General features: G+C 39.4%; 1 protein-coding gene and 1 long non-coding RNA gene across 6 annotated transcripts in view; one reads left to right on the top strand and one right to left on the bottom strand.

Annotated features, from left to right (window-relative positions):
- Window positions 1-26248, bottom strand: part of LOC105477008 (PH domain and leucine rich repeat protein phosphatase 1) — a 267523-nt gene that overhangs the window by 71283 nt on the left and 169992 nt on the right. The window contains exons 5-8 of the mRNA XM_011733306.3: window positions 11750-11896; window positions 10898-11128; window positions 4092-4294; window positions 2022-2082 (exon numbers count right to left, since the gene is read on the bottom strand). Coding sequence (XP_011731608.2) covers window positions 2022-2082; window positions 4092-4294; window positions 10898-11128; window positions 11750-11896 — 642 coding nt within the window. The remainder of the gene's footprint in view (window positions 1-2021; window positions 2083-4091; window positions 4295-10897; window positions 11129-11749; window positions 11897-26248) is intronic.
- Window positions 1-26248, top strand: part of LOC105477006 (uncharacterized) — a 99433-nt gene that overhangs the window by 48166 nt on the left and 25019 nt on the right. For 4 of the 5 annotated variants that reach the window (XR_011616828.1, XR_011616829.1, XR_011616830.1 and 1 more), the window contains 3 exons: window positions 3519-3689; window positions 17624-17747; window positions 19557-19665. This is a non-coding gene — a long non-coding RNA (uncharacterized lncRNA). The remainder of the gene's footprint in view (window positions 1-3518; window positions 3690-17623; window positions 17748-19556; window positions 19666-26248) is intronic. The other variant, XR_984392.3, reaches the window with a different exon arrangement.

A 26248-nucleotide genomic window follows, 5' to 3' on the forward strand; every position in this document is an offset into this window, starting at 1 on the left:
CATATCACAGTTTTAATTTCAAATTTATATTTTTTCCCTTAATATTAAAATATTTCCCAACTCCAGCTGTCATCATGAAAATATAGCCATGGATAAATGGGAAGGGAGAGAAATAGTTTTAAAATGGTGGCAATGAAAAGTTCACTAACAGTTAACTCGAAGAATTAATTAATTAAAAACATTTACTTGGGCACTAGATGGTAATTACAGTTACTATAAAAAAGAGAACTAGGCGGGGCGTGGTAGCTCATGCCTGTAATTCCAGCATTTTGGGAGGCCGAGGCCAGCAGATCACCAGAGGTCAGGAGTTTGAGACAAGCCTGACCAACATCGTGAAACCCTGTCTCTACTTAAAAAATACAAAAATTAGCTGGGTGTGGTGGCACATGCCTGTAATCCCAGCTACTCGAGAGGCTAAGGCACGAGAATTGCTTGAACCCGGGAGGGGGAGATTGCAGTGAGCCAACATCACACCATTGCACTCCACTTGAGGTCAGGAGTTCCAGACCAGCCTGGCCAACGTGGTGAAATCCCATCTCTACAAAAATACAAAAAAATTAGCCAGGCATGGTGGTGTGTGACTGTAATCCCAGCTGCTCAGGAGGTTGGAGCAGGAGAATCATTTGAACCCAGGAAGTAGAGGTTGTAGTAAGCCAAGATTGCGCCACTGCACTCCAGCCTGGGCAACAGAGCAAGACTCCATCTCAAAGAAAAGAAAAGAAAAGAAAAGAAAAGAAAAGAAAAGAAAAGAAAAGAAAAGAAATCTGTTCAAGATATTTATATGCACCCATGTACGCAAATCCCATTCCTATACTGTTCCTATACTGCTCTTATTCAAAATGTGAAAATAACATTCAGGGTTGCTGGGGGGTTGGGAGGAGCAGGTGGGGAAAGAAAACTAGGTAATGTCTGATTTAAGTTAATTAAATAAAATTGTCTGATGGGTAGTTGTTAGGAAATGCAAGAAGCACTACTCAAAGAGCTTTATGATTTTATAGTTATATCTTTATAATAAAAATTTAACTGTAATATTTTCCCAATAACCAAATACTGACATGTCTTGCATAATTGTGATTCAGTATATTATTAAAATAGCTAAGCCTGTGTAATCTCAAGACAAAAGGCAAAATTCTGTACAAGACAAATCATACAATAGTTGTGATTAAAAAGCATGGTGACTGTTAATAAACACACCAGAATTTAAGCACTGAAATGAGTTACCAGTTGTCACCTTGAGTGGGCCACAAACTCCCTATGTTTAGAACATTTTTGTGTATCTTCTTTGGAATTACCTTCAAAATGAGTTTCAATTTTATAATTCATTGTTAAAAATTTTTAAGTTTACGTCGTATAAATACATACTGTAGACACTGTCAAGTCTTTGTGCCTTTAAGAAAAAGTCTACTATAATATTTGTGGTAACTGCAATAAATATAATATACCGCAGAAGCAAATTACCATAGAAGGTAAAATGGTTAGCATATTCAAAAAGAAGCTAAGAAAACCAAGCAGGTTGTATAGAATTTCTACTTTGATAGGCTTTGTCACTATTTTCTAAGAATTCTTAGCAAAGAGATATATGTCTAAACAAGGGGGGAAAGAAATCAAAAGAAATAAAGCACTTAAAAATTAAATTATCCTAAGACTTGGCAGAGTTTAAAAAAATAAAAAAAATTGAAAATAAAAAATAAAATTAACATTACTTCAGGGAAAGACACAAAAATATGATTCATATAATGAAAAGAGTTATTAGAGCTTTAAGCCATATGGCCCTCAACTCACCTTTCAAGTCCAAATCTGGTGTTCAAATTGGTGTGCACACTGACACTTTGATGCTCTGGTTTGAGCTACAAATGTATTTTAATCAACAAATATATATAATTTTAGAGAATAAAGTAAAAATCATTAATTTTTTATCATTTACTTTCAAAATATTAAAAAGTACTTGTGCATAAGCTCAGTTAGAATTACTAAATAATTTTCTAGTAGACTCTAGTGGGCTCTAAGACTTGACTTCTTACCTTGAAACATCCATGTAGGACAGATAATTTGGAACTGGGTAAACATCAAGTTGAACAAGTTCTAGAAAGGAAAAAAAAAACACAAAGACATTACTATCCAAATGACAGAGACTCTTTTTGTATGTGGAACATCATTACTGTGCTTTATTCTCTATTGTTTGTTTAGGAAGTACAATACATCATTTGTTCAACTTTAAAAGTACAGAAAAGTAAAAAAGAACTTTTAATCACAAGATCTTCTTCAGAGATTGAAATAAATCACGCATTCTAATTTCCTACCTCTTTTCTATCTATTTACTGTTGCTCTCTTATTGTTATGGAGGCTGTATTACACCTGAAGGATTAACCACAAGTGCCATCCTTTCAAAACCCAAGTGTCCTTCCATAAAACCAAATAATGCTTCTTGTTTTTTGCCCTCATCACCTTACTGAAACAGCACTCCAGTGGGTCACAAATGACTTATTTTACTTAAATCTGAAACTCTTCCTCAAAACTTTATGAAATATGACACCACCGTCCCCTGTAACTTTGTTTCTTGGGCAGAGTAGTTTGTAAATGTCCTTCTGCTTCTCTAAACAGTTACCAAGTAATTCACAGGTGTAGCTCCTATCTGGTTGCCCAGTTTGGCTCCAGCTAAGTGTGAGGGGTGTGTAAGTAGACCTTTGGTACTAGTACTCTCCTCTCTTCCAGTTACCTTACTTCCCTGGTTTCAGGTATCCCCTCTGAGCAGATGAGTCTCAAATCAACATCTGTAATCCTGACTACGAGTTCCCATTAGCCCAAATGAAGCCCATCACAATAACTTGGATTAGTGGAGTAGTGGATTACCCTCAACCTTCTCCTATAAATGCATTCTGTACACACTCTTTTCACATTAACCACCTTAAAGCATCACTTCCATCATGTCTCCTCCACTTTAGAGTCTTTACCGGTTCTCTATTGCTTATTATACTAAGGCCAATGCTTCACTATCTGACTATAAGCATGCCTCTCCTAATTACATCTGTGGGTTCAGAATTCCCTATCTTCTCCCAACTGCCCAACAAGCCACATTCAGATTTTTTCTTCCTACTTCATTCCCACTGGTTATCTAAATCCTATAACCCTTCAGTGCTCAGCTAAACTGATTACATTAGAAAATATACCTATATGAGGTTTGGCTTGTTTTTCTGAGATAACAGTAATCACATTTGAAAAATCCTTCATCTTTCAGAGCTCATGAGCTGCACTATGCATAAAACAAGTGCATGATAAACATATGTTCAACGTGCAGTAGTGAACACTTGTTTTCATTCAGTTTAATGACTGCAGGGAATTGAAACCTTCATCTTAGCAAACATATGCCCATATTACCTTTTCTTTTTTGGAACTGCCCTGATTTTCAGATTCTTAGAAAGAAATATTAAATGATGAAGACTCTTGCTTTATGGTGTCCTTGTGGGTATATCATTCTGGTTTATCTTTTTAAAATTATCTTTTCTTTTTTTTTTTTTTAGACAGGGTCTCACTCTGTCAACCAGGCTGGAGTGCAGTAGTGTGATCTCAGACCACGGCAGCCTCCACCTCCTGGGCTCCAGCAATTCTCCTGCCTCAGCTTCCCATTCCCAAGTAGCTGGGACTACAGGCATGCATCGCCATGCCCAGCTAACATTCTGGTTTATCTTAAGGTGAGCTCTCTGTCAGTCAAACATGAAACTGGAAATCCTGAATGGAGTCAAAATAAAACTTCCTTTCACTCTCCAGTATTAAATAAAGGTTCCAGATTTAGTAATAAGGTAGTAAAGATCTCTAGATCTTGGTAATGTAGCCCACGAAATAGTTCTCTTTTCTCTCTTCCTTTAAGCAGAAAATCCAAATCAAAAGTGTGAGTAACTTACAGGCAAAATAAAATCTTCCTTTTTGATTCCTTGAAATTCCTCAGCATTTTTGTTTTGTGACTTTTATTTTAACAAAATTTGAGCTATTTTACTAACTACTTGAGCAAAGAACAATCAGAGAGGCAGAAATAATGATGCTGGGTAAATTCTTGGAACCAAAAGAGCAACTTTGATGTGGCCTATGATACATACCATTAGAAGAGGCATAGAGTGCTTTTAGGAAATAGCCACAGATGTCTAATGTGACCAGTTGATTCCTTTCACAGTGTAAAACTTCAATGTTGTTGAAAATCATGGCATCTAGATCACCAAGTTTATTGTCTCGTAGGTCAAGCTGAGTAACATGCTGTAGAAAGTCCACTTCATCTGCTATCAGCTTCCTAATTATGTTCAACCTTGAAGGAAAAGGACATAAATAGAGACTACAATTAACTGCAATGCTAAACACCCTAATACGAGAGATAGCAAGAAAGAACTCAATTCTCTCTGTACTACAGTTCTCCATGATTTTTGGAATCTCAGCATCTGGCCTTGCTTAACTAGCCAGAGTATCTATTTTTAGCTACAATTCCAGGAGGTTTTAACCTTCACAATATATTCTGAAACACAAGTGACACCACTACAGCTGGGAGAGGAATAAGCACATTGACTTTACCTTAATTTACTTCTAGGGGGAAAATAATCCACTTAAGCATTGACTTCCAAAGAACTAGGAACTGACTTCCAAAGAACTGTGAAACTATCTACACCATACTGAAAAGAACGTAAGAAACAAAACTCAGAACAACTGTTATGCACATTACAATTATAATGAATATTGAATGAAGGAGAGAGGATGCATAAGCAGGCGGATGAGTAGGATGGAATTAAAGGTTGAGGCGGAAAAACAGTAATGGACCAGAGTCACATAACAAATAAGAGTTGCACACTGAATGGGAGCACCAGAGATGGGAATGCAAGCACATGACTCCCAACTGCTCAGGACCAGGATGAACCACCAAAACTACCTCCATCTATAAAATACTGCTTGATAGAGTGAAGTGCAGAAAATCTTGAAATCCGGTATCTAAGATCTATTGAGAAATCATAGAATGATAGAGAAAAATGGGAATCAACACCTCTACGATGAAGCAAGGCACAGCGGAAAACTGGCAGAATCTCTAGTCATAAGAACTAGTGAGTTAACTGACTGAAGTTGCTGTGGATGAGCTATCAGAAAATAAGTAGTAATGGGGACTACAAACCAAAATAACAAAGACATATTTAGCTTCAAAAGGGAGAAAAATAGATGGAAATGTCAATTTCCAGTTTGTTAGGCTATGTCTAACTCCTTTAGAAACACACAACAAAAACCATCTACTTTCCATTACAAAGCCAGTAAAGTGCTGAGATGATGACCTTGACTAGAAGAGTATTAATATAGGATGGGCGCAGTGGCTCATGCCTGTAATCCCAACACTTTGGGAGGCCAAGGTGGGCGGTTCACGAGGTCACGAGTTCGAGACCAGCCTGGCCAGCACAGTGAAACCCCATCTCTACTAAAAAAAAGTATTAAAAATTAGCTGGGCATGGTGGCACGCGCCTGTAATCCCAGCTACTCGGGAGGCTGCGGCAGGAGAATTGCTTAAACCCAGGAGGCGGAAGTTGTGGTGAGCCAAGATCATGCCACTGCACTCTAGCCTGGGCGACAGAGCGATACTCTGTCTCAAAAAAAAGAAGAGTATTAATTTAAGTCTGGAGTACAGGAAAAAGCAGTTTCTCTGTAGTGAATTCCTATCTTTAAAAAAATAAAATAAAGCTATGGAAAATGAATTGAGAATAATATCCTAAAGCCACTGAAACACAAGGATGAGTTCCAGCAAAGAGCTGGGATTCGTCAACACACAAGCATAGCATATGGCCTTTTCCAATGTCCCTAAGAGGATGTTTTTTTGGCTCCTTCTCTTTTTTTATTCCAGGTTGTAAGATTTAAAAACTGGCCTTAACCCAGCAATCTGCCTATTTCCAAATGCTCACTAGATTACTAGAATGTGCACACAGAATGAAAAAGAAAAAACACATCTCATCTTGGGTACAACAGACTGCAGGAATGGAACAAAGGTCCATCTTCTTCCCAATCTACACTTCGAATAACCTTCAAAATGGCTTTATTATCTTCACTTGAAAAAGCCACACACAATTTCATTCAATTAACACAATTTTATGTATTAATACTAAAATAATAAGCGTTGGTTTAATAAGGAGACAAAAAAAATCTATAACAAAAACAAAGTTAATGTAACGAAAAGGAAAGTTAACATTTGGCTTAAGTTGCTAACTCTCACCATGACTGAAATAGCAAGTTTTCAGGCTCACACAGTAATTCAGCTACTTAGGATGAACTATTTTATTATTTGTTTAATTGACAGATAAAACTGTACGTATTTATTGTGTACAGCATGACTTTTGAAATATATGTACACTGTGAAATGACTAATTCTAGCTAGTTCACGTGCACCATCTCACATAGCTATTACTTTTGTGGTGAGAATACTTTACATCCACTCTTAGCATTGTTCAAGAATACTATATATTATGGCATGGTGTGGTAGCTCAAACTCTGTAATCCTAACTCTTTGGGAGGCTGAAGTAGGAGGTTCGTTTGAGACCAGACTGGGCAACAGAGCAAGACCCCATCTCTACAAAAAATAAAAAGTTAGCCAGCCGTGGTGGCACATGCTTATACTCCCAGCTATTTGAGAGGCTGGGGCAGGAGGATCACTCGAACCCAGGAGTTTGGGGCTGCAGTGAACCGTAACTGCACCACTGCATTCCAGCTTGGGTAACAAAGTGAGACCCTGTCTCAGAGAAGAAAGAAAAGAAAAGAAAAGAAAAGAAAAGAAAAGAAGAAAAGAAAAGAAAAAAAAGAGAAAAAACAAGAACACAAACAAATACAATATATTGTTGACCACAGTCACCATGACATAACTAGGACAAACTATTTATTTATTTATTTATTTATTTATTTATTTATAGACAAAGTCTCTTGCTCTGTCACCCAGCCTGGAGCACAGCGGTGCAATCTTGGCCCACTGCAACCTCTACCTCCCAGGTTCAAACAAGTCTTCTGCCTCAGCCTTCTGAATAGTTGGGACTACAGGTGCACACCACTATGCCCAGCTAATTTTTGCATTTTTAGTAGAGGTGGGGTTTCACCATGTTGGCCAGGCTGGTCTTGAACTCCTGACCTCAGGTGATCCACCTGCCTCAGCCTCCCAAAGTGCTGAGATTATAGGCATGAGCCACCACGCCTGGCCCGGACAAACTTTTTAAGAGGCAAAATATGACTAAAATTCCCTTCTGGCCAGGCATTGTGACTCACGCCTGTATTCTCAGCACCTGGGGAGTCTGAGGCAGAAGAACAGCTTGAGCCCAGGAGTTTGAGCCAGCGAGGCCCCTCTCTCCAAAAAATTTAAAAATTAGCCAAGTGTGGTAGTGTGTACTTGTCATCCTAGCTACACGGGAGGCTGAGGTAGGGGGATCACTTAAGTCCAGGAGATGGAGGCTATAGTGAGCTGTGTTTGTACTGCACTCCAGCCTGTGAAGGGCTACGGTGATGGTGACAACGATGATGACCTATGGCTTTGTTGCAGTAAGAGATGAATACAACAAGGTGTTTTTCAACAGATTTCACAATTTAGTAAAGAGAGTCAAATATGCTTTATGAAATACAGGAAATACAAGTATGTGATAAGTGCCATGGGTGATGTATAAAATGTAGAGAATGGTTTAAAAAAAAAAAAGAGGCTATGGAAAAGGAAGCAACTCATCTGATTCCCAAGAGTGGGCAGAATGGAACAGGTGTTCATGGGAGAAGAAAAGCAGGTGCAAGGAAGCAATGGAACAGCCTCTGCATCAAAGAAAACAGCACAGGGTAAGTTTCGTACCTGCCTGTATAGTTTCTGCAGGAATGCAGGGGATGTGAGGCTCTGGGCTACAAAGGTGGGTGAGGCAATTAATATTTACCAAGGACTGGACACACTAAGGACTAACACTGGGGCTGAAGGATAAATAAAAACAGTGCTTAAATTATCTATGGTGAAAGAGACCTATTTTCTAAAGTTGTAATTCATGACAGACTGATATATAGTACTCAACCCATACACAGCTCACACCACATGCAACTCACTGTGCAAGTTTGACAACATCTAAATTAGTTGAGGTCGGGTGCGGTAGCTCATGGCTGTAATCCCAGCACTTTGGGAGGCTGAGGCAGGTGAATCACTTGAGATCGGGAGTTCAAGACCAGCCTGGCTAACATGGTGAAACCCTGTCTCTACTAAAACTACAAAAAATTAGCCGGTCATGGTGATGGGAGCCTGAAATTCCAGCTACTTGGGAGGCTGAGGCAGGAAAATCGCTTGAATCTGGGAGGCAGAGGTTGCAGTGAGCCAAGATCGCACCACTGCACTCCAGTCTGGACAACAAGAGTGAAATTCTGTCTCAAAAAATAATAATAATAATAACAATAATAAATAAAATAAAATATACTAGTTGATTCCCTGTACAACAAGAATCAACTCATAATGCAGTTGGATATTGTGGCAATGTCAAATCATTATACGTTACTAAAATATTAGTCTCAACTTCTGTACACATCTCATTGTGGAAAAGTCGCGAATAGTTCACTTGCCACCCACAGGTTGGAGGCTCACACATGAGCAGCTCAGAGATATAGCCTCATCCTCAAAGGACTCACATACCAGTGGGCTGAAACCAAATATGAGGGCTTGAATACCCTGAAGTAGAGAACCGCAGGCTCTGAGCAAAATTGTGCTTGCTTGGGAGGTTGCACAAAGGAAGCAAATGGCTCAGTTAGAAGACAACAGTCACAGTGAGAAGAAAAAGGAAGCGATGAAAGAGAGAAACTCGTGTAAAAGAAGAGCTGATAGAATCAGCCAAGAGTTGTGTGTCTGGAAGACCAATGAGGTGGTGTTGCTATCAGCAAAAACAGAAATCCATGAGAAAGAACTGGTTGAGTAAGAAAGACACTGAACCCTGTTTTACGTGTATTTGGTTAAATGTGTCAATAGGGAAAACCAAGACGTTATCTAGCTAGCAGCTTAAGTGGAACTGGTCTCAAGAAGTCAAAGAAGGAATAGGGAAAGACTGGGGAATGATTAACATCAAGGTGAAAGGTGAAAATGAAACCTGAGAGTACATGCAACCACCAAGGCAGAAAACATGGAGAGAAAGAGAAGTGACCAACAAGTAACAGCCATACTTTGCACAAAGAGGAGAAAGAGAAGGAGAAGGAGGAGAGGGGAGGAGGAATTATTAATGATGCCACAGAAAAAATAATATGAAACTCAAAGAATATCAATACAAAGAAAACAATAATCACTTAATCTGATGTAACATTTCCATTAATGGGGGGAAAAAAAAACTCAACAAAAGTAGCCCTTTACTTAGAGAAACTAAGCGAGACTCTCCTTAAATTACTCCACTAGCTTTGATTTTAAGTATTAAGGCAGAATTAGGCTGGGTGTGGTGGCTTATGTCTTTAATTCCAGCACTTTGAGAAGTCGAGGCAGGTGGATCACCTGAGGTCAGGAGTTCAAGACCAGCCTGGCCAACATGGTGAAACCTGTCTTTACTAAAAATATAAAAACTAGCCAGGTGTGGTGGCAGGCACCTGTAATCCCAGCTACTCAGGAGGTTGAGGGAGGAGAATCTCTTCAATCCAGGAGGTGGAGGCTGCAGTGAGCTGAGATCATGCCACTGCACTCCAGCCTGGGCGACAGAGACTCTTGTCTCAAAAAACAAAAACAAAAACAGAAGCAAAAACAAAAACAATAAACAACAAATAAAGTATTAAGGCAGAATTAGAACAAATCTGATCTGATTTTCCCCTCCTCAGCTCAGGGGCAAGGAAGGAAGCAGTTACTCATGGTCATGCAACATTTACAGAGTGTCTAATGTCTATTCTGGTATTTAAATATCCTGTAGGTGATGTCATCTAAAAAGACTCAAGTTAGAACTATGAATCTTAAGAATTTATAAAGTTCTAAGATTTATTACTTGTAGACATTTTAGATTGATCTTATGTGTCAGCTAATTCACACCAAGAAAAATGTCTTCCTTCATGTACCAGGTAACTCGGAAATCATCTCATTCTTGTTACCTGAGGTCAGTGCAAGCCATTGTCCTTGGCTCTAATGAAGTTCTACCACTGGTGGATGAATAAAATAGGGCTTAAATTCTGGAATATGAGGGTTTTCTAAATAGAAGGAACTCAGAGGCAAATAATGTAAACAATTTGGAAAGCAAGTTAACAAAGTGTTTAGAGTTCCTTATCTTGTTACATTCCAAGAAATTCTCAAAAATCAGATAAATTATAATTACTTTAACTTCCAAATTAAGAATTTTATATCTGCAAATTGCTAATACTTCCCTAGGAAGGACAGGTCTGATTCCTTTATTCTGAGGAAAGGTGAAGCCAAGCAATTCTTTGTGGGACTGGAAGGTATGGGTTTCCTTGGCTGAGCCATACGAATGGAGAAGAAAGGGAGCAAAAGGTGATGCTACTTTACACTGATGAAACTGAACACGCCTGAGTATTTGGGAGGCTGAGGCAGGAAGATCACCTGAGCCCAGGAGTTTGAGGCTAAAGTGAGCTCTGAGCGCATCACTGCACTCCAGGCGGGGCAAGAGAGCAAGGCCCTATCTCTTTAAAAACAGCAACAACAACAAAAAATACAAAACAAAACCAAAAAATAGCTCTCTCACTCAACTGGGTTCCAATTTGCAAAACAAAGACCTTCAAGACATACATCAGTGAGAAAGTCTCCAGTAACAGCAAACCCTACTATTAATCATAATTCTTCCCTCTAGGCAGAAATAGAAAAATGGGTCCACATTCAATTATCCAGCCTGTTTGACTTGGTCAATAACCTACTCCCCACCCCTGCAATATAAGCCAACAGCTCAAATGAGATCTATTTCTCAAAAATGGTTACCTTAGATCCACATGTTTAATGTGAGGCATTTTTCTTAAAGCCTGTAGCCTAAGGGTCTCCATACAGTTTCCGGACATACAAAGTTTATCCACAGCAGTCAATTTCTCCAATACTTCTGGAATGTCAGTAAATTCATTGAAAGAAAGACCCAGATAACTAAGCTGCTTCATGTTCTCCAACTCAGCAGGAAGGGTTTGGAGAAAGTTTCCATCCAACAAAAATGTCTGTAAGCTATTAGAGAAAACATAAGAATTACAAAGAGAATGTATAAATTTTACATCTTTATTATCAACATACAAGTTCCATAGTGTAGATCATATTACCAGAAAATGTATTACTCTTTGCAAAATGCCTAAGGGCAGGGCCTGAGGCAATAACGGACCAAAGAGAAATAATCAGAGATAAGCATCTTAATCTTTTATTGAAAATGAAAATTATGACTAGCTTTCCCAATCTGAATAGGCTTAAATGGGAGCAACATGAGCTAACTGTGATATAAATTGATTCAGATATCCTTTGGGCTTTCCTTATTATTTCTCAAAATTAATTTCTAAGTCTTTGAATTCAATATAACTCAGAAAAATGAGAACATAACCCACATTCCATGTTTAGACATACTCATTTGCAGGGATCTTCAGTTCTAAACAAGAATATTTAATTTTTTACAAGATCGTAAAGAATACAAATCTAACACATGAACTCCATACAGACTATACAGTCCCTGATCTGTTGATTTGGGGCCAAGACTCACATGACCAACATAACAAGTTAACTAATCTCATGTGCTACACCCCCAATGCAGCTTCCCTGGGGTCTCTGGATATACCCGCCAGTGGGGTTTGAGGTACACACTTGTGCATCACTCCAACGGCTGCTGGGACCGATCGCAGGGCATTGCAGGACACATTCAGCTCTGCCAGGGTTGGAATACTGCAGACTGCTAGTGGGAAGTCCCCTAAATGATTATTGGAAAGATTAAGACTCTTCAACTTGGTGAACCTATTAAAATAAAGCAAAACCAAAAGGGAAAAAAGAGACAAATGTCACTAACATCATAATTTTAGCATAGCCTAAGAGATAATCTAGCCCAACTCCCAAATTCAACTGAAGAGGAAATGGGGGCCCCAGAGAGGTTAAGGAGCAGCAGCGCTGGAATGCACATCTGCTGACTCTAAGGCCAGTGCTCTACCTAAAATGTAAACATTCTATCTAAAAACAAACTTTTCCCTCTAAAATAAGGTTGAATATTTCAGGAACTGAATTCTGCTGGAGTAAGTTTTTTAGCAGTATCTCAATTAGCTTAATTAACACAGTGTAAATGGCCCCAGTGAAGGAGGAAAGGGACCAGTCAGAGCTGGAGTTAGTCCTTCTGGAATCTGTGCTGTTCCAGACAAGTCAAAAACTTCTGTTTCATGTTTCTCAAACCCAAAAGTGAAATAATAAAAACTTATCAAAACAATACTCTCTCTAAGGTAACCAGGACTTTGCAGTTCCAAATTTAACAACCAATTATCAGCTGGGCACGGTGGCTCAGGCCTGTAATCCTAGCACTTTGGGAGGCCGAGATGAGTGGATCACTTGAGACCAGGAGTTCGGGACCAGCCTAGCCAACATGGTGAAACCCTGTCTCTACCAAAAACACAAAAAATTAGCTGGGCATGGTGGTGCACGCCTGTAATCTCAGCTACTCGAGAGGCTGAGACACAAGAGAATCTCTGGGAGGTGGAGGTTGCAGTGAGCTGAGACTGCTCTCCTGGAATATATAGCCTGGCGACACAGTGAGACTCTATCTCAAAAAAGAACCAATTATCATTCGTTGATCTCAATACAGTAATTGACTGATGCGGCTGACCACCCACCCTTCTTCTTAGCTCTCTTAAGCCCTCTTCTCCTGTATTAACTTCCTTTTCTTCATCTTTTCTTCCCCAACTCAAACTGAAGTAATCTTCATAGATAGTTTTTTTTATCAGTTTCATGCTCTCTCTACACTGTTTTCCTTGGAAATGTTTTGACTCCTATGTGAACAATTCTCTCAGTCCTGTCACATGCTGGCTCCTCTCCTGAGCTACCCCACATTTCCAGCCCAAAACTGAACTTACCATCTTTATTCCAAACTGGCACTTCTTTTTGCTCTATTTTTGTTAATAGCCCTTTCATTTTCACAGTTGCCCAAGCAACTTAAGCAATTAAAGAAGCTATCTTTCATTTTTTACTTCTCTGTGCACTCTTACATTTGGCCTATCAACGACCTCTACACCATCTCTAAATGAGATAAGAATCAGATCAGTGACTGCGTTATGCTAATTCCTTTAAAAACTACCCACATCTAATACTAGACAGTATGCACTCTGCCTAGAAGAGACACACACACTGCAAAAATAAATGCAATTCAACCCAATCAGCATATGTTAAGCTGTATTCTAAATAGTTAAATAAAAGTTGATTCTAAAGGGAAAGTTGACAATGTACCTATTTGACAGGTTGAGTGTTACCTTGATTTTTAAATAATACCTGTTTACTTGGATGGCTGAGTATAATAGAATAGTATTTAAAAAAAAATCACTTTGGAAAAAATTATTGCTAAATCTGAATAATCGTTCTTAAACTGTTTTATATTAGAGCCATCAGTCCTTCTTAAAAGAATGCTTATCCTCAGCCGGGTGCAGTGGCTCATGCCTGTAATCCCAGCACTTTGGGAGGCCAAGGTGGGCAGATGACTTGAGGTCAGGAGTTCAAGACCAGCCTGACCAACATGGTGAAACTTCGTCTCTACTAAAAATACAAAAAAAATTAGCCAGCCATGTTGGCAGGCACCTGTACTTCCAGCTATGAAGGAGGCTGAGGCAGGAGAATTGCTTGAACCCAGGAGACGGAGGTTGTGGTGAGCCGAGATCATACCTCTGCACTCCAGCCTGGGCGATAGAGCAAGACTCCATCTCAAAAAAAAAAAAAAAAAAAAAAAAAAAAAAAAAAAAAAAAACCAAACAGCCTACCCTCTATTCTGATTATTTATAATCACCGCAAAAACACAAGCTAGAATTACAGTCTCTTATTCCTAGTCCAGTGATTCTAAAAGCATGCTTGGGGGACCCCAGAAGAGGCACCCGAGACCCTTTCAGAAGATCCATATGGTCAAACTATTTTTATAACAATACTAAGATGTTACTTGCTTTGTGCCACTTTCTTCCCCACACCTGTCACTTGTATTTCAGTAGAGTTCCAGACAGTACCTGCTTTTGTAATAGCACACCTGATGGAACACAGAAAGAGATATGAGAATCCAGCCAGATATTAAAAGAATCGCCAAAATAGAAAACAATGACACCCTGGCCGGGTGCAGTGGCTCACACCTGTAATCCCAGCACTTTGGGAGGTTGAGGCAGGTGGATCACCTGAGGTCAGGAGTTTGAGACCAGCCTAGCCAACATGGTGAAACCCTGTCTCTACTAAAAATACAAAAATTAGCTGGGCATGGTGGCGCGCGCCTGCAGTCCCAACTACTCAGGAGACTGAGGCAGGAGAATCACTTGAACCTGGGAGGCGGAGGTCACCAGTGAGCCACTGCATTCCAGCCTGGGTGACAGGAGCAAAACTCCGTCTCAAAAAAAGAAAAAAAAGGGCCGGGCGCGGTGGCTCAAGCCTGTAATCCCAGCACTTTGGGAGGCCAAGGTGGGTGGATCTCGAGGTCAGGAGATCGAGACCATCCTGGTTAACACAGTGAAACCCCGTCTCTATTAAAAAATACAAAAAACTAGCCGGGCGAGGTGGCGGGCGCCTGCAGTCCCAGCTACTTGGGAGGCTGAGCCAGGAGAATGGCGTGAACCTGGGAGACGGAGCTTGCAGTGAGCTGAGATCCGGCCACTGCACTCCAGCCTGGGTGACAGAGCGAGACTCCGTCTCAAGAAAAAAAAAAAGAAAAAGAAAAAAGAAAAAGAAAACAATGGCACCCTTCTTACTATTTTTGTTTTGAAAAACTGTTTTTTAAAAAATGTCATTTATGTTAATATGGTTTATTACTGTCTAAATGAATTAATATACATTAAGATATTTCTTTATTTTTTTTTTTTTTGAGAAAGGGTCTCTATTGACAAGGCTGGAATGCAGTGGTGGGATCATGGGTCACTGCAGTCTCAACCTCCTGGGCTCAGGTGATCCTCCCACCTCAGCCTCCTGAGTAGCTGGGACTACATGCACGCACCACCAAACTCAGCTAATTTTTGTATTTTTTGTAGAGACGAAGTTTTGCCGTTTTGCCCAGGATGGTTCCGAACTCCCGGGCTCAAGCGATCTGTCTGTCTTGGCCTCCCAAAGTGTTGGAACTAAAGGCATGAGTTATCATGCCTAGTCTAAAATATTTCTTTTCTTTTCATGAGATGGAATCTAGCTCTATTGCCCAGGCTGGAGTGCAGTGGTGTGATCTCGGCTCACTGCAACCTCCACCTCCTGGGTTGCAATTCTCCTGCCTCAGCCTCCCAAGTAATGGGATTACTCTACAGGTGCCCAGAACCACGTCTGGCTAATTTTTGTATTTTTAGTAGAGACAGGGTTTCACTATGTTGGCCAGGCTGGTCTCGAACTCCTGACCTCAGGTGATCCTCCTGCCTTGGCCTTCCAAACTGTTGGGATTACAGGCCTGAGTCACTGCACCCAGGCTATATTTCTTAGTTTAAATTTGTAATTCAGCAAATACCGATACATATAATTGACATAAATAAAAGTTGCTTAAGGGCCTCAATATTTTAGAGAGCAAAGGAGTCCTGAAATAAGATTGCCATTTAAAACACAGTACATCCAGTTAAATTTAAATTTCAGATCAACAATAAATATTTTTAAGAGTATGCCCCAAACATTACATCATGGAGCACACTTACGCTGAAAAAAGTTATTCAATGTTTATATGAAATATGAAATTCAAATTTAACTGGTGCTTCCTCCCCTAGGCCCCTAACCTAAATCTGGCAACTCTATCTGATACAAAATGTTTATCCTAGGCATCCCAGATGAAACTGCTGTTCTAATCCAAACAAAAACAGCATTCCACTTTCTAGATATTTTTCCCCGTTTGAGAGAATGGGCCAGTTTAAAAATTTGCATGCAATTAAATTAACTCAAAAAAAAGTTCCTCTAGGTAGAAAAATATCCACTAGACATTATCCAACATAATAGAGCACGGAAACTTTTCCAAAATGGGGAACAGAAAGATTGTAGAGCTAGTAATTACTCAAGATGAGAAATGAAAGCATAAGCTTTTGGAAAAGCATAGGTCAATAACTTGGGGGGTGGTGGTGTTTAATTCATTTGTGCAAACAAATTTACTAGGATATCACTCCTGAGGATAAAGGAAAGCAGCAACATGCTGAATGAGTAAAATGCAGTTAACAAGTTTTAAATGGAAAAGAAGGCTGGGCGGAGTGGTTCACATCTGTAATTCCAGCACTTTGGGAGGCCGAGGCAGGTGGATGACCTGAGGTCAAGACTTCGAGACCAGCCTGGCCAAAATGGTGAGACCCCACCTCTACTAAAAATACAAGAATTAGCCGAACGTGGTGGCGGGTGCCTGTAGTCCAGCTACTCGGCAGGCTGAGGCAGGAGAATCATTTGAACCAGGGAGGCAGAGGTTGCAGTGAGCCAAGATCATGCCACTGCACTCCGGCCTGGGTGACAAAGCAAGACTCCGTCTCAAAACAAAATAAATAAATAAAATAAATAAATAAATAGAAAAGGAAAAAAAAAACTCTTAACAAGTGTCTCCTATTCATTTTATGTACATATGAACATTGTGAAAGTGATAATGGCCACCACCTCTAATTATAAAGAGAAAGAGAGAAAACCATTCTCTGCATCAGCTAAATAAGAAAACACTACCAGATTTATGTAAAGAGAACTGCCCTCAGTCCTAGGTGCCAAGTGCCCCCTACAGAACAAGGAATTGGGGCACCCTTTCCCTAGAGCTGCAAGGTCCAGTATAACACAAGTGCCAGGTAGCACTGAGCACCTGAAATGGGACTAGTCCAAATGGAGATGTTCTTGAAATACAAAATACAGAGTAGATTTCAAAGACTGAGTACAAAAAAGAAGAATGTAAACTATCTCATTAACTTTTTAGAACTGATAACAATTGATACATTGGCTTAAATGAGGATACATTATTGAAATTATATGTGGCGCATATTATATTCCCATTGGAGAAGTGCCCTCTCCATACTAAGAGTAAGCAGGAGACTGGAATTCCTTACCCTGCATACCAACCTTGCCTCTAGACCTTGTGTGGGTTCTTCCCTGGGTTCATCCTCCCACCAGTGTGTGCACCCATGTGCCCTAGCACGGGCAGAGGTTGGACATATGGGTTTCAGTGTCCACACCCCTGTTATGGTGAGGAACGGAGCTAGAGGAGGGAAGAGAAGAGGTGGGGTCCCTGGCCCAGCTCTGCACATGTTATCACATTCAGTGCAGAATCCCTGGGAGTCTGAGGATTCTAAATTGGAATCTGTGCTTCCAGGACATTATTTTTATATTTGACAAGGTAGGGGGAGAGAACATATTTTACTTAACAGTTTCTTAGCTTGGTTATAACTTAAATATTCAGATATATGGTATGTGGCTCTCCATTTATACTTTTACCCTAGACCTATAAATTTTAAGAGCTGATTCTGACTTAAAAGTATCCTCAAAGTCTTGCTCCTTCTCACTACATTCTCCACCCCCTTTGCATTCCTCCCTGTGCAGCCAATCCCCCAAACTCTTCCCAGAGAAGGACATGGTATTCAGCAGAGACTTATCAAATAAAGCATAGATTGTTTCTGAGAACTTAAGTTCTTGATCAGAGCGTATCAACCAACATCAACTAGTGGTAAGTACCCCTTAGCCTTCTTAGAGTTCCACTTTTCCTTTCTAGATGTGGAAAGCAGTCAGATTACAGGACATTTGCAGATCCAAATACGCTTTCAGGGAAAGACAGAGGGGGAGGTCCACAGAGAATTCCCTTCCCTCGAGTAACTGAAATGAGTGAAACACATACTTGGAAGCAATGTTTAAGTTATGAGAGATAAGAGATCAAAAGGGTGAATGGATGACCTTTCCTCACTTTACCTTCATTTAAAAAGAATGAAAAGGAGACAGCCAGGTGACAGCACCCTAGTATAGAGGAAAAGTCTAGAAATCTCTGTCTCTGTAACAAAATATAAGACTTTCAGATCTGCCATAATAGGTAAGCCAGGTATTTTCATTAATTAATTCATTCATTATTTTGAGATAGGGTCCACTGTGTCAGCCAGGCTGGAGTGCAGTGATGTGATAATGGCTCACTGCAGTCTTGACTTCCCAGGCTCCAGCAATCCCACCTCAGCCTCGCAAGTAGGTGGGACCACAGGTGTGCACCACCACGTCCAGCTAATTTTTGTATTTTTGGTAAAGACAGGATTTCTCCATGTTTCCCAGGCTGGTCTCAAAGGCCTGAGCTCAAGCAGTCTACCTGCCTCAGCCTACCAAAGTGCTGGGATTACAGGTGTTAGCAACCACGCTTGGCCAGGTAAGCCAGATAAATGATGAAATGCACACAGACCCAGATTCCAAGATAAAATTGGTTTTAGAAAGAATATATAAATATATATATACACACACACATACACACACACGTACACACACATTTTGTGAAATATTTTAAATAATTTTATTTTAAACTAATATTTCAGTGCTACCATTGCATTCAATGAGGCTACAGATATTTCTTCATAGCTGTTCAATGTAGGTAAGTGGAAGAGAATCAGAGCATCACAGAATTTAAGATTACTAAAAAATATTTTAATGATGATTGTACTAACTACAGTGGTCAGTTTATAATCATAGCCAGGGACAATTCTACTTGATGCTTTAAAAGGACAAGAAACCTGTGGCTTTTAAAAAACATCATGCCTGTAATCCCAGCATTTGGGGAGGCAAACAAAGGAGGGAGGACTGTTTGAGCCCAGGAGTCCAAGACTAGCCTGGGCAACACAGGGAGATCCCATCTCTAAAAAAAGTAAAATAAAATTAGCCAGGCAGGGTGGTATGCGCCTGTGGTCCCAGCTACTTGGGAGGCTGAGGTGGGAGGATGGCTTGAGCCCAGAGGTTGAGGCTGCAGTGAGCTGTGACGGTGCCACAGCACTCCAGCCTATGCAACAGAGTGAGACTCTACCTAAAAAAAGAAAAAATAGGCCGGGTGCGGTGGCTCACGCCTGTAATCCCAGCACTGTGGGAGGCTGAGGCAGGCAGATCACGAGGTCAGGAGATCGAGACCATCCTGGCTAACATGGTGAAACCCCATCTCTACTAAAAAATACAGAAAATTAGCCGGGCATGGTGGCAGGCACCTGTGGTCCCAGCTACTCAGGAGGCTGAGGCAGGAGAATGGTGTGAACCCAGGAGACAGCCGCACTCCAGCCTGGGTGACAGAGTGAGACTCCATCTCAAAAAAAAAAAAAAAAAAAAAAAAAATATATATATATATATATATGAAAGAATGAAAATAAAAACAAAAGGAAAATCCCCATGTTGAAACTTAATCCCCAATGTGATAAGAGATAGGGTCTTTAGGAGGTAATTAGGTTATGAGGGTCTGTCCTTACAATTGGGATTAGTGCCCCTGTAAAATAAATTGAAGCGAGCTGCCTTGCCCTTTCAGCCACGTGAAGACACAAGGAGAAAGTTGCATCCTTGAAGCACAGAATGAGTCCTCACCAGACACCAAACCTGCTGGTGCCTTGATCTTGGACTTCACAGCCTCTAGAACTGTAAGTAATACATTTCTGTTGTTTATAAATTATCCATTCTGAGGTAAATTGTTATAGCAGTCCAAACAGACTAAAGCAGTGGATATACCTTTCTTTTTTCTCATGTGTTACTGAAAAATGAGAATAGAAGGGGCCTTTGAAGTCATTTTCTTTAATTTTCCAAGCTCATAGATTTAAAAAAAAAAAAACAAAAAAAAAAACAAGCCCACAGAAACTGTATGACTACTGCATGCAATTATGAATCTACTGCCTTTTGATGTCATTACAACTTTTCATCTCTCCTCCTCCTCTTTTGTTAAAGCTTATTAAAGAGTTTAATATAAATAAGTATCTATCACTCATAATTCTAAGCCACAGGTCAAAGAATGGCCTCAGAACAGCACTATCTTACTGTTCTCATTTTCCCCTACCAAGAGTAGCATTATCAGTAATGGAGGACAGTGAATATTCTGAACACTGTATTTACATTCAAACCAATTCAAGCACAGCCCAGTGCTCCCAAACTACTCAACAACCTGAAAAGACTGACTTCACTTTCCAGGACAAGCAGTATGTTTTAAAGAAAGAAATATAACTCAGGTTCATTTGTTCTACAATATAGAGTTCACACTACAGAAAAGAAGTTAACATTTATGCAGCACATAATCAAGAGTAATATTAATGATTAAAATGAAGTTACTTCAGTCACAGTATTATATTTAGCAAATAGCAATGAGCATCACTCAGGTCTGACTTACTCCAAAGGCACACTTTTAGTTATTGATACCAAGCATCACAGAAAAGCACAATCAACTAAGTATACTTGATAGAGACAGAAAACTATAATTGTAGTATGTCTGCAAACAAACCTGAAGTCTCTTTCAAACTAGGTATCCTAAGCGCCCTATAACAAAGTGCAAAGGCCGGTGCCATGACTCACACCTGTAACCCCAGCACTTGGGGAAGCTGAGGCAGGAGGACCACTTGAGGCCAGGAGCTCAAGACCAGAGTGGGCAACACAGCGAGATCCCATCTCTACTAAAAAAATTTTAAGTTAGCTGGGTGTGGTGATGTGCACCTGTAATCCTAGCTACTCGGTTAGATCACTTGAGCCAAGGAGCCTGAGGCAGTAATAAGCTGTGATCGTGCCACTGTGCTCCAGCTGGGGCCACAGAGCAAGACCCTGTCTCTAAAATAAACAAATTAAACAAACAAACAATGTGCATGACTGTTTGCCAACGGTGGGGTCAAAGTGGGGACAGGGAAGAGATGGTAGAATTAAGCTGATACTATCACTATTAAATTACTAACACTGCTTTAATTTGTACTTCCTATTATATTTACATTATAAAATGAAAATACAGTAACAATGACATTGTACATTTAGACACAAAATGTGCTAAACTATCTAGGGGTGTGATCTACTAGTGTTCCTATCTTTTCCTTCCTTTCTCCAACTTCATAGCCATGACTAATCAATGGCAGAGCCAGAACAGCAAACCTTCAAACTGCTATTGAGAGAACAGAGCAATCGGTTCCGTCCCTGTATTTTCTTAGTTTCCCTTTTAATCTAGACAACAGTAGACCATGTAAATGTATCACTGTCTACACTTGACTTTCAATGGAATTTTCCCCCAGTTACTAAATTTTGAGGTGTAATCTTCCAAGCTACTCCCTTAAGCAAATTATTTAACTCTATAAAAGGGAAGAGTGTTTAGTTTCTTAATCAGAAAAGTTTAAATGCACCAAATTCATGCATCCAACTTCTCTACCTTTATTAGGTAAATATAAAATTTTTGTTTTGTTTTTGAGACGGAGTCTCACTCTGTCACCCATGCTGGAGTGCAGTGGTGCTATCTCAGCTCACTGCAACCTCCACCTCCCAGGTTCAAGCAATTCTTCTGCCTCAGCTTCCGGAGTAGCTGGGACTACAGGTGCCTGCCACCACGCCCAGCTAATTTTTGTATTTTTAGTAGAGACAGGGTTTCACCATTTTGGCCAGGCTGGTCTCGAACTCCTGACATTGTGATCCACCCACCTCGGCCTCCCAAAGTGCTGGGATTACAGGCATGAATACCGCACCCAGCCAATATAAAGGTTTTTAAAACAAGTAAACCACGGTTCAACAAGCTTATTTGATTCTGGCCTCTAAAAAACTAGTTGGGAGTCAATGCTCATTAGAAAATGAAGTGGAGCCATTTTTATCCAAGGGCACGAAAGAAAAAAAAAAGCGCCAATGTTTTACAGTATCAAAGTTGAAAGAAATAAACAAATATACAAAAATGCTACCAATCCTCACATACTTCCTCCTTCTGGGCTTGTTTTGTCATAAGATGTGCTTAATCTTTTTCATTTTCTTAACATGTATTCAATCTGTCTATACTCAAAAATGTACGTACAAAGCTATTTTTGCATGTGAGCTACAGGGAATGGCTATATATGTTTGTACATATTTAGGAAATAAAATCAAATAAACAGCATGATGACTATTTGGAGACACAGTATTAATTAGCTTTAGATATATCTAAGTCTTGAGTAATTTTTCTTCCAGGAACTAGGGATAGATACAATACACTTGAAAACTTGACTAAAATAACAGTATGATGGAAGTAGTTGTACTTTTAAACCTATTCCAAATGTGCTCAAAATGGATGTCACAAGTAACACCCAGGAAGAGAAAACCATACTTGTTTTAGGCAATGATTCTAATAGAGAGAAATCAATATTATTCACCACAAATGGGTCAATTAAAAAGACTCCCTAAGTAAATAAATTTCCATTTCACAGTAACAGACCGTGTTTAACTTGTTTTTTCCTCTGTGGGGCACATGCTAGCCCACTTTGGAAACTATGAGGCTTCAGTGTTAAGCAATGAAAGAGCTGCTCAACGGCTGGACTTGTGAGCCTCGCTCTGGGCCTGTCCCCTACTTTGCATCAATTATGAAAAGCAGGATCCCTAATGGCTTTGAGTGGCTCTGCCTTAGTAGGGAGTTGCCAGGCTGTCAGTGCTCTGTAAGACTTTCTTTTAAGAGAAAGATTTTATTTGATTACCAAAACAAGAATGCTCTTTTTAACAGGGTGAGTCAAACTATAGAAGCATATAAAGAAAAAGTTAACAGTCTCTCCCACTTCATTTCAAATCCCACCCTCCTGAGATAAGCAGTGTCAATAGTTTGGTCTATATCCTTCCAAAGCTTTTCCTCCTTACAGCTGCATAAATAGGAGATAGCCCCCTCCACATTTTTTTGAATGAGATTATACCACATATATTTTTTCTACAAATTGTTTACTCACCCAATACAAACAAATCATCTTACTGAGTCAGTACATAAAAACCAACTTAATCTTTTTGACAGCTGCATAATACAAAGAGTACAAATGTACCATAATTTATTCCGTTCGTCCACTGATTGACATTAGGAGTACTCCTAGTTTTTCTTCTGTTACCATTCTGCAAGAAACATCCACTCATGTATCCGGTTGTGCATCAATAATTTTACTTTACAGTACTTATAGGTGCCTAATAGGCCTTATCCTTAATTCTGAAATCCAAGAGACTCTGAAAATTGAAAGATTTTTAATTGACTCACGTGGTGGCAAAAGCTGATCTGAACTGATGTGAATATCATTTGATCTCTCTAGAAATATGAATGTGTCTCCTTATGGGGTGCTCTCTCAAACCCTGCTGGAGGTGTTACATAACGTACAGTATATGCACCATGTTATCTCCATTTAATCTGAAAACACAACTGTCCTCAAGAGTTTTGATAAGGGACTGTGAACCTATACTTCTAAAAGTATAACTGATGGCGCCAAGAGTATGTAGAGTTTAAATATGTACTACAAAACTCCAAAAAAAAGTTACAGAAATTCATACACCCATTCAGTCATGTAAGAAAGGGTCCCTTTACCCAAGCTAGCACTTAATGTTAGCATCTTTTCAACTGTTGCCAATCTAATGGGCAAAAATTACATAGGTCGTTTCAATTTTTATTTTTCAGTAAAGCTGCTTTTTGCAAAGAAGAAAATGGTAATTGCAAATCTTCTTTGAGATACACGTTCATATCCTTTGCCCACTTTTCTATTGGACTGTTCACCTGCCACTTAGTTTGCAGGCATTCCCTGAATACCACCTGCCGTGTACTGTCAAATGCTACAAACACGTCCTGCCAGCCTGCTGTCTGGTGTTTCCCACTCTGTTCATGGTGACTTTTGGCACACACTATTTTTTTTTTTTAATTTTTATTTGCTCAAATTTGGCAATCTTTTCCTTTATGGGATCTCTGTTTTTAATGTTGCTCGAGAAGGTCCTCTCACTCCACCCAAAGTGGTACAAATGTTCTCTTAACGTTTCCTTCTAACATGTAGATATATTTTATTTTTTACATTTGGATCCTAATTCCAACTGACATGTTTTACAAGAAATGTCAGGTGGAGGGCCAACTATTTTCTTTCTGGTAGCTAGCTATGTTACCAATATTTATTAAATAAGTCACTCTTTCTTTTTTTCTTTCTTTTTTTTTTTTTTTGAGATGTGGTCTTGCTCTCTCAAAAATAAACACATAAATAGATAAAATCAACCTTATCCATTCAATTTAAATAAATTTTATATACTAGGGGAAGGGAGAACAAAAAGAGAAAGCTTAATGCTTTTCCAATAAAACAGAAAAACTTGGGTAAAAATGAATTACACTTAAACTTTATGTTTCTCTACTTTTTTCCAGAAGAATTTATAAAACCAAGCACAAGTTGTTGTTCTTAAGAGCACACCTTGTGGTTTTGAGACCATTAAGTTTGACAGAGTAACTTTTCTTTTTTATCTTTAGAAGAAATAATCTTGGGAAGTGTATCAAAGTGCTTTTAAAAATGTATATTGAATATACTTGCTCTTTAGAAACAACAGTTAAATGAACGAATGAGAGACAGAGACCCCCAGTAAGCAACTTCCTTTCCCATGAACTCCTCAAATTCCGATTCATTTTGTGTGCTGCTTCTTTGGCTTGGTAAGTTTGTCCTACAGCCATGTTTTAATATTCTTGCCCTATCCAACTATGATATAGGGCAACCTGTATGTGAAATAATAGTCACATAAGGAAGCCAAATAATTTCTAAAAGACATGAGAGAGGCTGTCTCTCCTGGATAAGGAAAGGAAGGGAATACCTTTTGCTCCATGTTCCTCTTGGACTCATCTATGGCAGCACTGGCATGAGAAACATTTGACCCATTGTGCCTGCTTCAGAATTGCTGGGAACACCCACCCTTCAGAAGGCGTGACTCAACTCCTTTTGGCTTTCACGCTGTTGTCCACACCCCCAAACCTATTGGCCTGTAACTGAACTCTTCTCAGTTTCTTTGTGCAGTGCTTTTCCTGTCGTCCCTATAAGACTTCTAAAATGAATCCACATGAACTTACGTATGCCCTTCTGTTCCAAGGGTCGAGCAGTCCACCAGCCTTGTCCCCAGTGAGCACCTGCCATCATCTGGGAGGCTTAGCAGTGCACAAATGCTAATGCGGCACACAGCCCGCTTGTCAGCACTTGAGCCAAAATAAACAAATCATCCTATCTGAATCCTAGTCACCATCAATGACTCCCTGTACAAGTAAAACAAACATATCACCTTTTCATATAACTAGAAAACAAAAATAAGCACATGCATATTTTACTTAGGTAAAAATTAAAATTTACAGTCACGAAAGAATTTTACAATTTTCTTAAGAACTGCTACAGATGTTGAAAATCAGAATAAATATACCAAAGCTAAAACTCATAGACATAATTTTTCAAAAGTAATAATCAAAGAACTAGAGAATTCTCACTGCTGACAATAATTGCCATGGACATTTTGCTGTAAAGGCAAATTAAAGCATTCCCTAAAGAGAAAAATTCTTTAATTAAAAAAAAAAACCTTTATTATTTATTTTTTAAAGTGATGAAGTGTCACTGTCACCCAGGCTAGAGTGCAGTGGTGTGATCATAGCTCACTGCAGCCTTGACCTTCTTGGCTCAAGCAATTCCCACACATCAGTGTCCACAGTACATGGGATTACTACACCCAGCCCTAAAGAGAAAACTTTTCTTAATCCTTCTTTTAAAATGATTCAAACAACAAAAAAATAAAAATTAAAGAAATTCAAACAAGAGGTACTTACTGGTTACTATGTGTCAAACCTTAGGCTGGATTAATCCTATGGATACAATAACAAATAAGGCACAGCTCCTGCCTGTGGTGGAGAGGGAGGTATGCAGTGGCAGGCTCCATGAGTCCAGTAAGTAAATTACATAGAGAACCACTCTAGATCATAAGATGGTAATTATGTGAAAACAGCAGCCACTAGATTTATAGTAAGTCTGTAGTAACTAAATTCAGGAAAACAATGAGTCATAAGCTGCATAAATTTGTCATTTTGATTCTTTTGTAAATTAGCAATATAAGAATCAAATACCAAGAAATATGTTATCACATTACACTTAAACATCTCTGTTTTGAGATGGTTTCTTTACTCAATTTATCCATGACTACATTTTTTTTTCATTTTCTCACCAACGTATCTGCCCACAGTAAGCCCATTAATTGCCAATGATATTCAAGAGATGTTTAATA

This window comes from Macaca nemestrina, chromosome 19 (genome assembly GCF_043159975.1).
Source record: "Macaca nemestrina isolate mMacNem1 chromosome 19, mMacNem.hap1, whole genome shotgun sequence".
Classification (NCBI taxonomy): domain Eukaryota; kingdom Metazoa; phylum Chordata; class Mammalia; order Primates; family Cercopithecidae; genus Macaca; species Macaca nemestrina.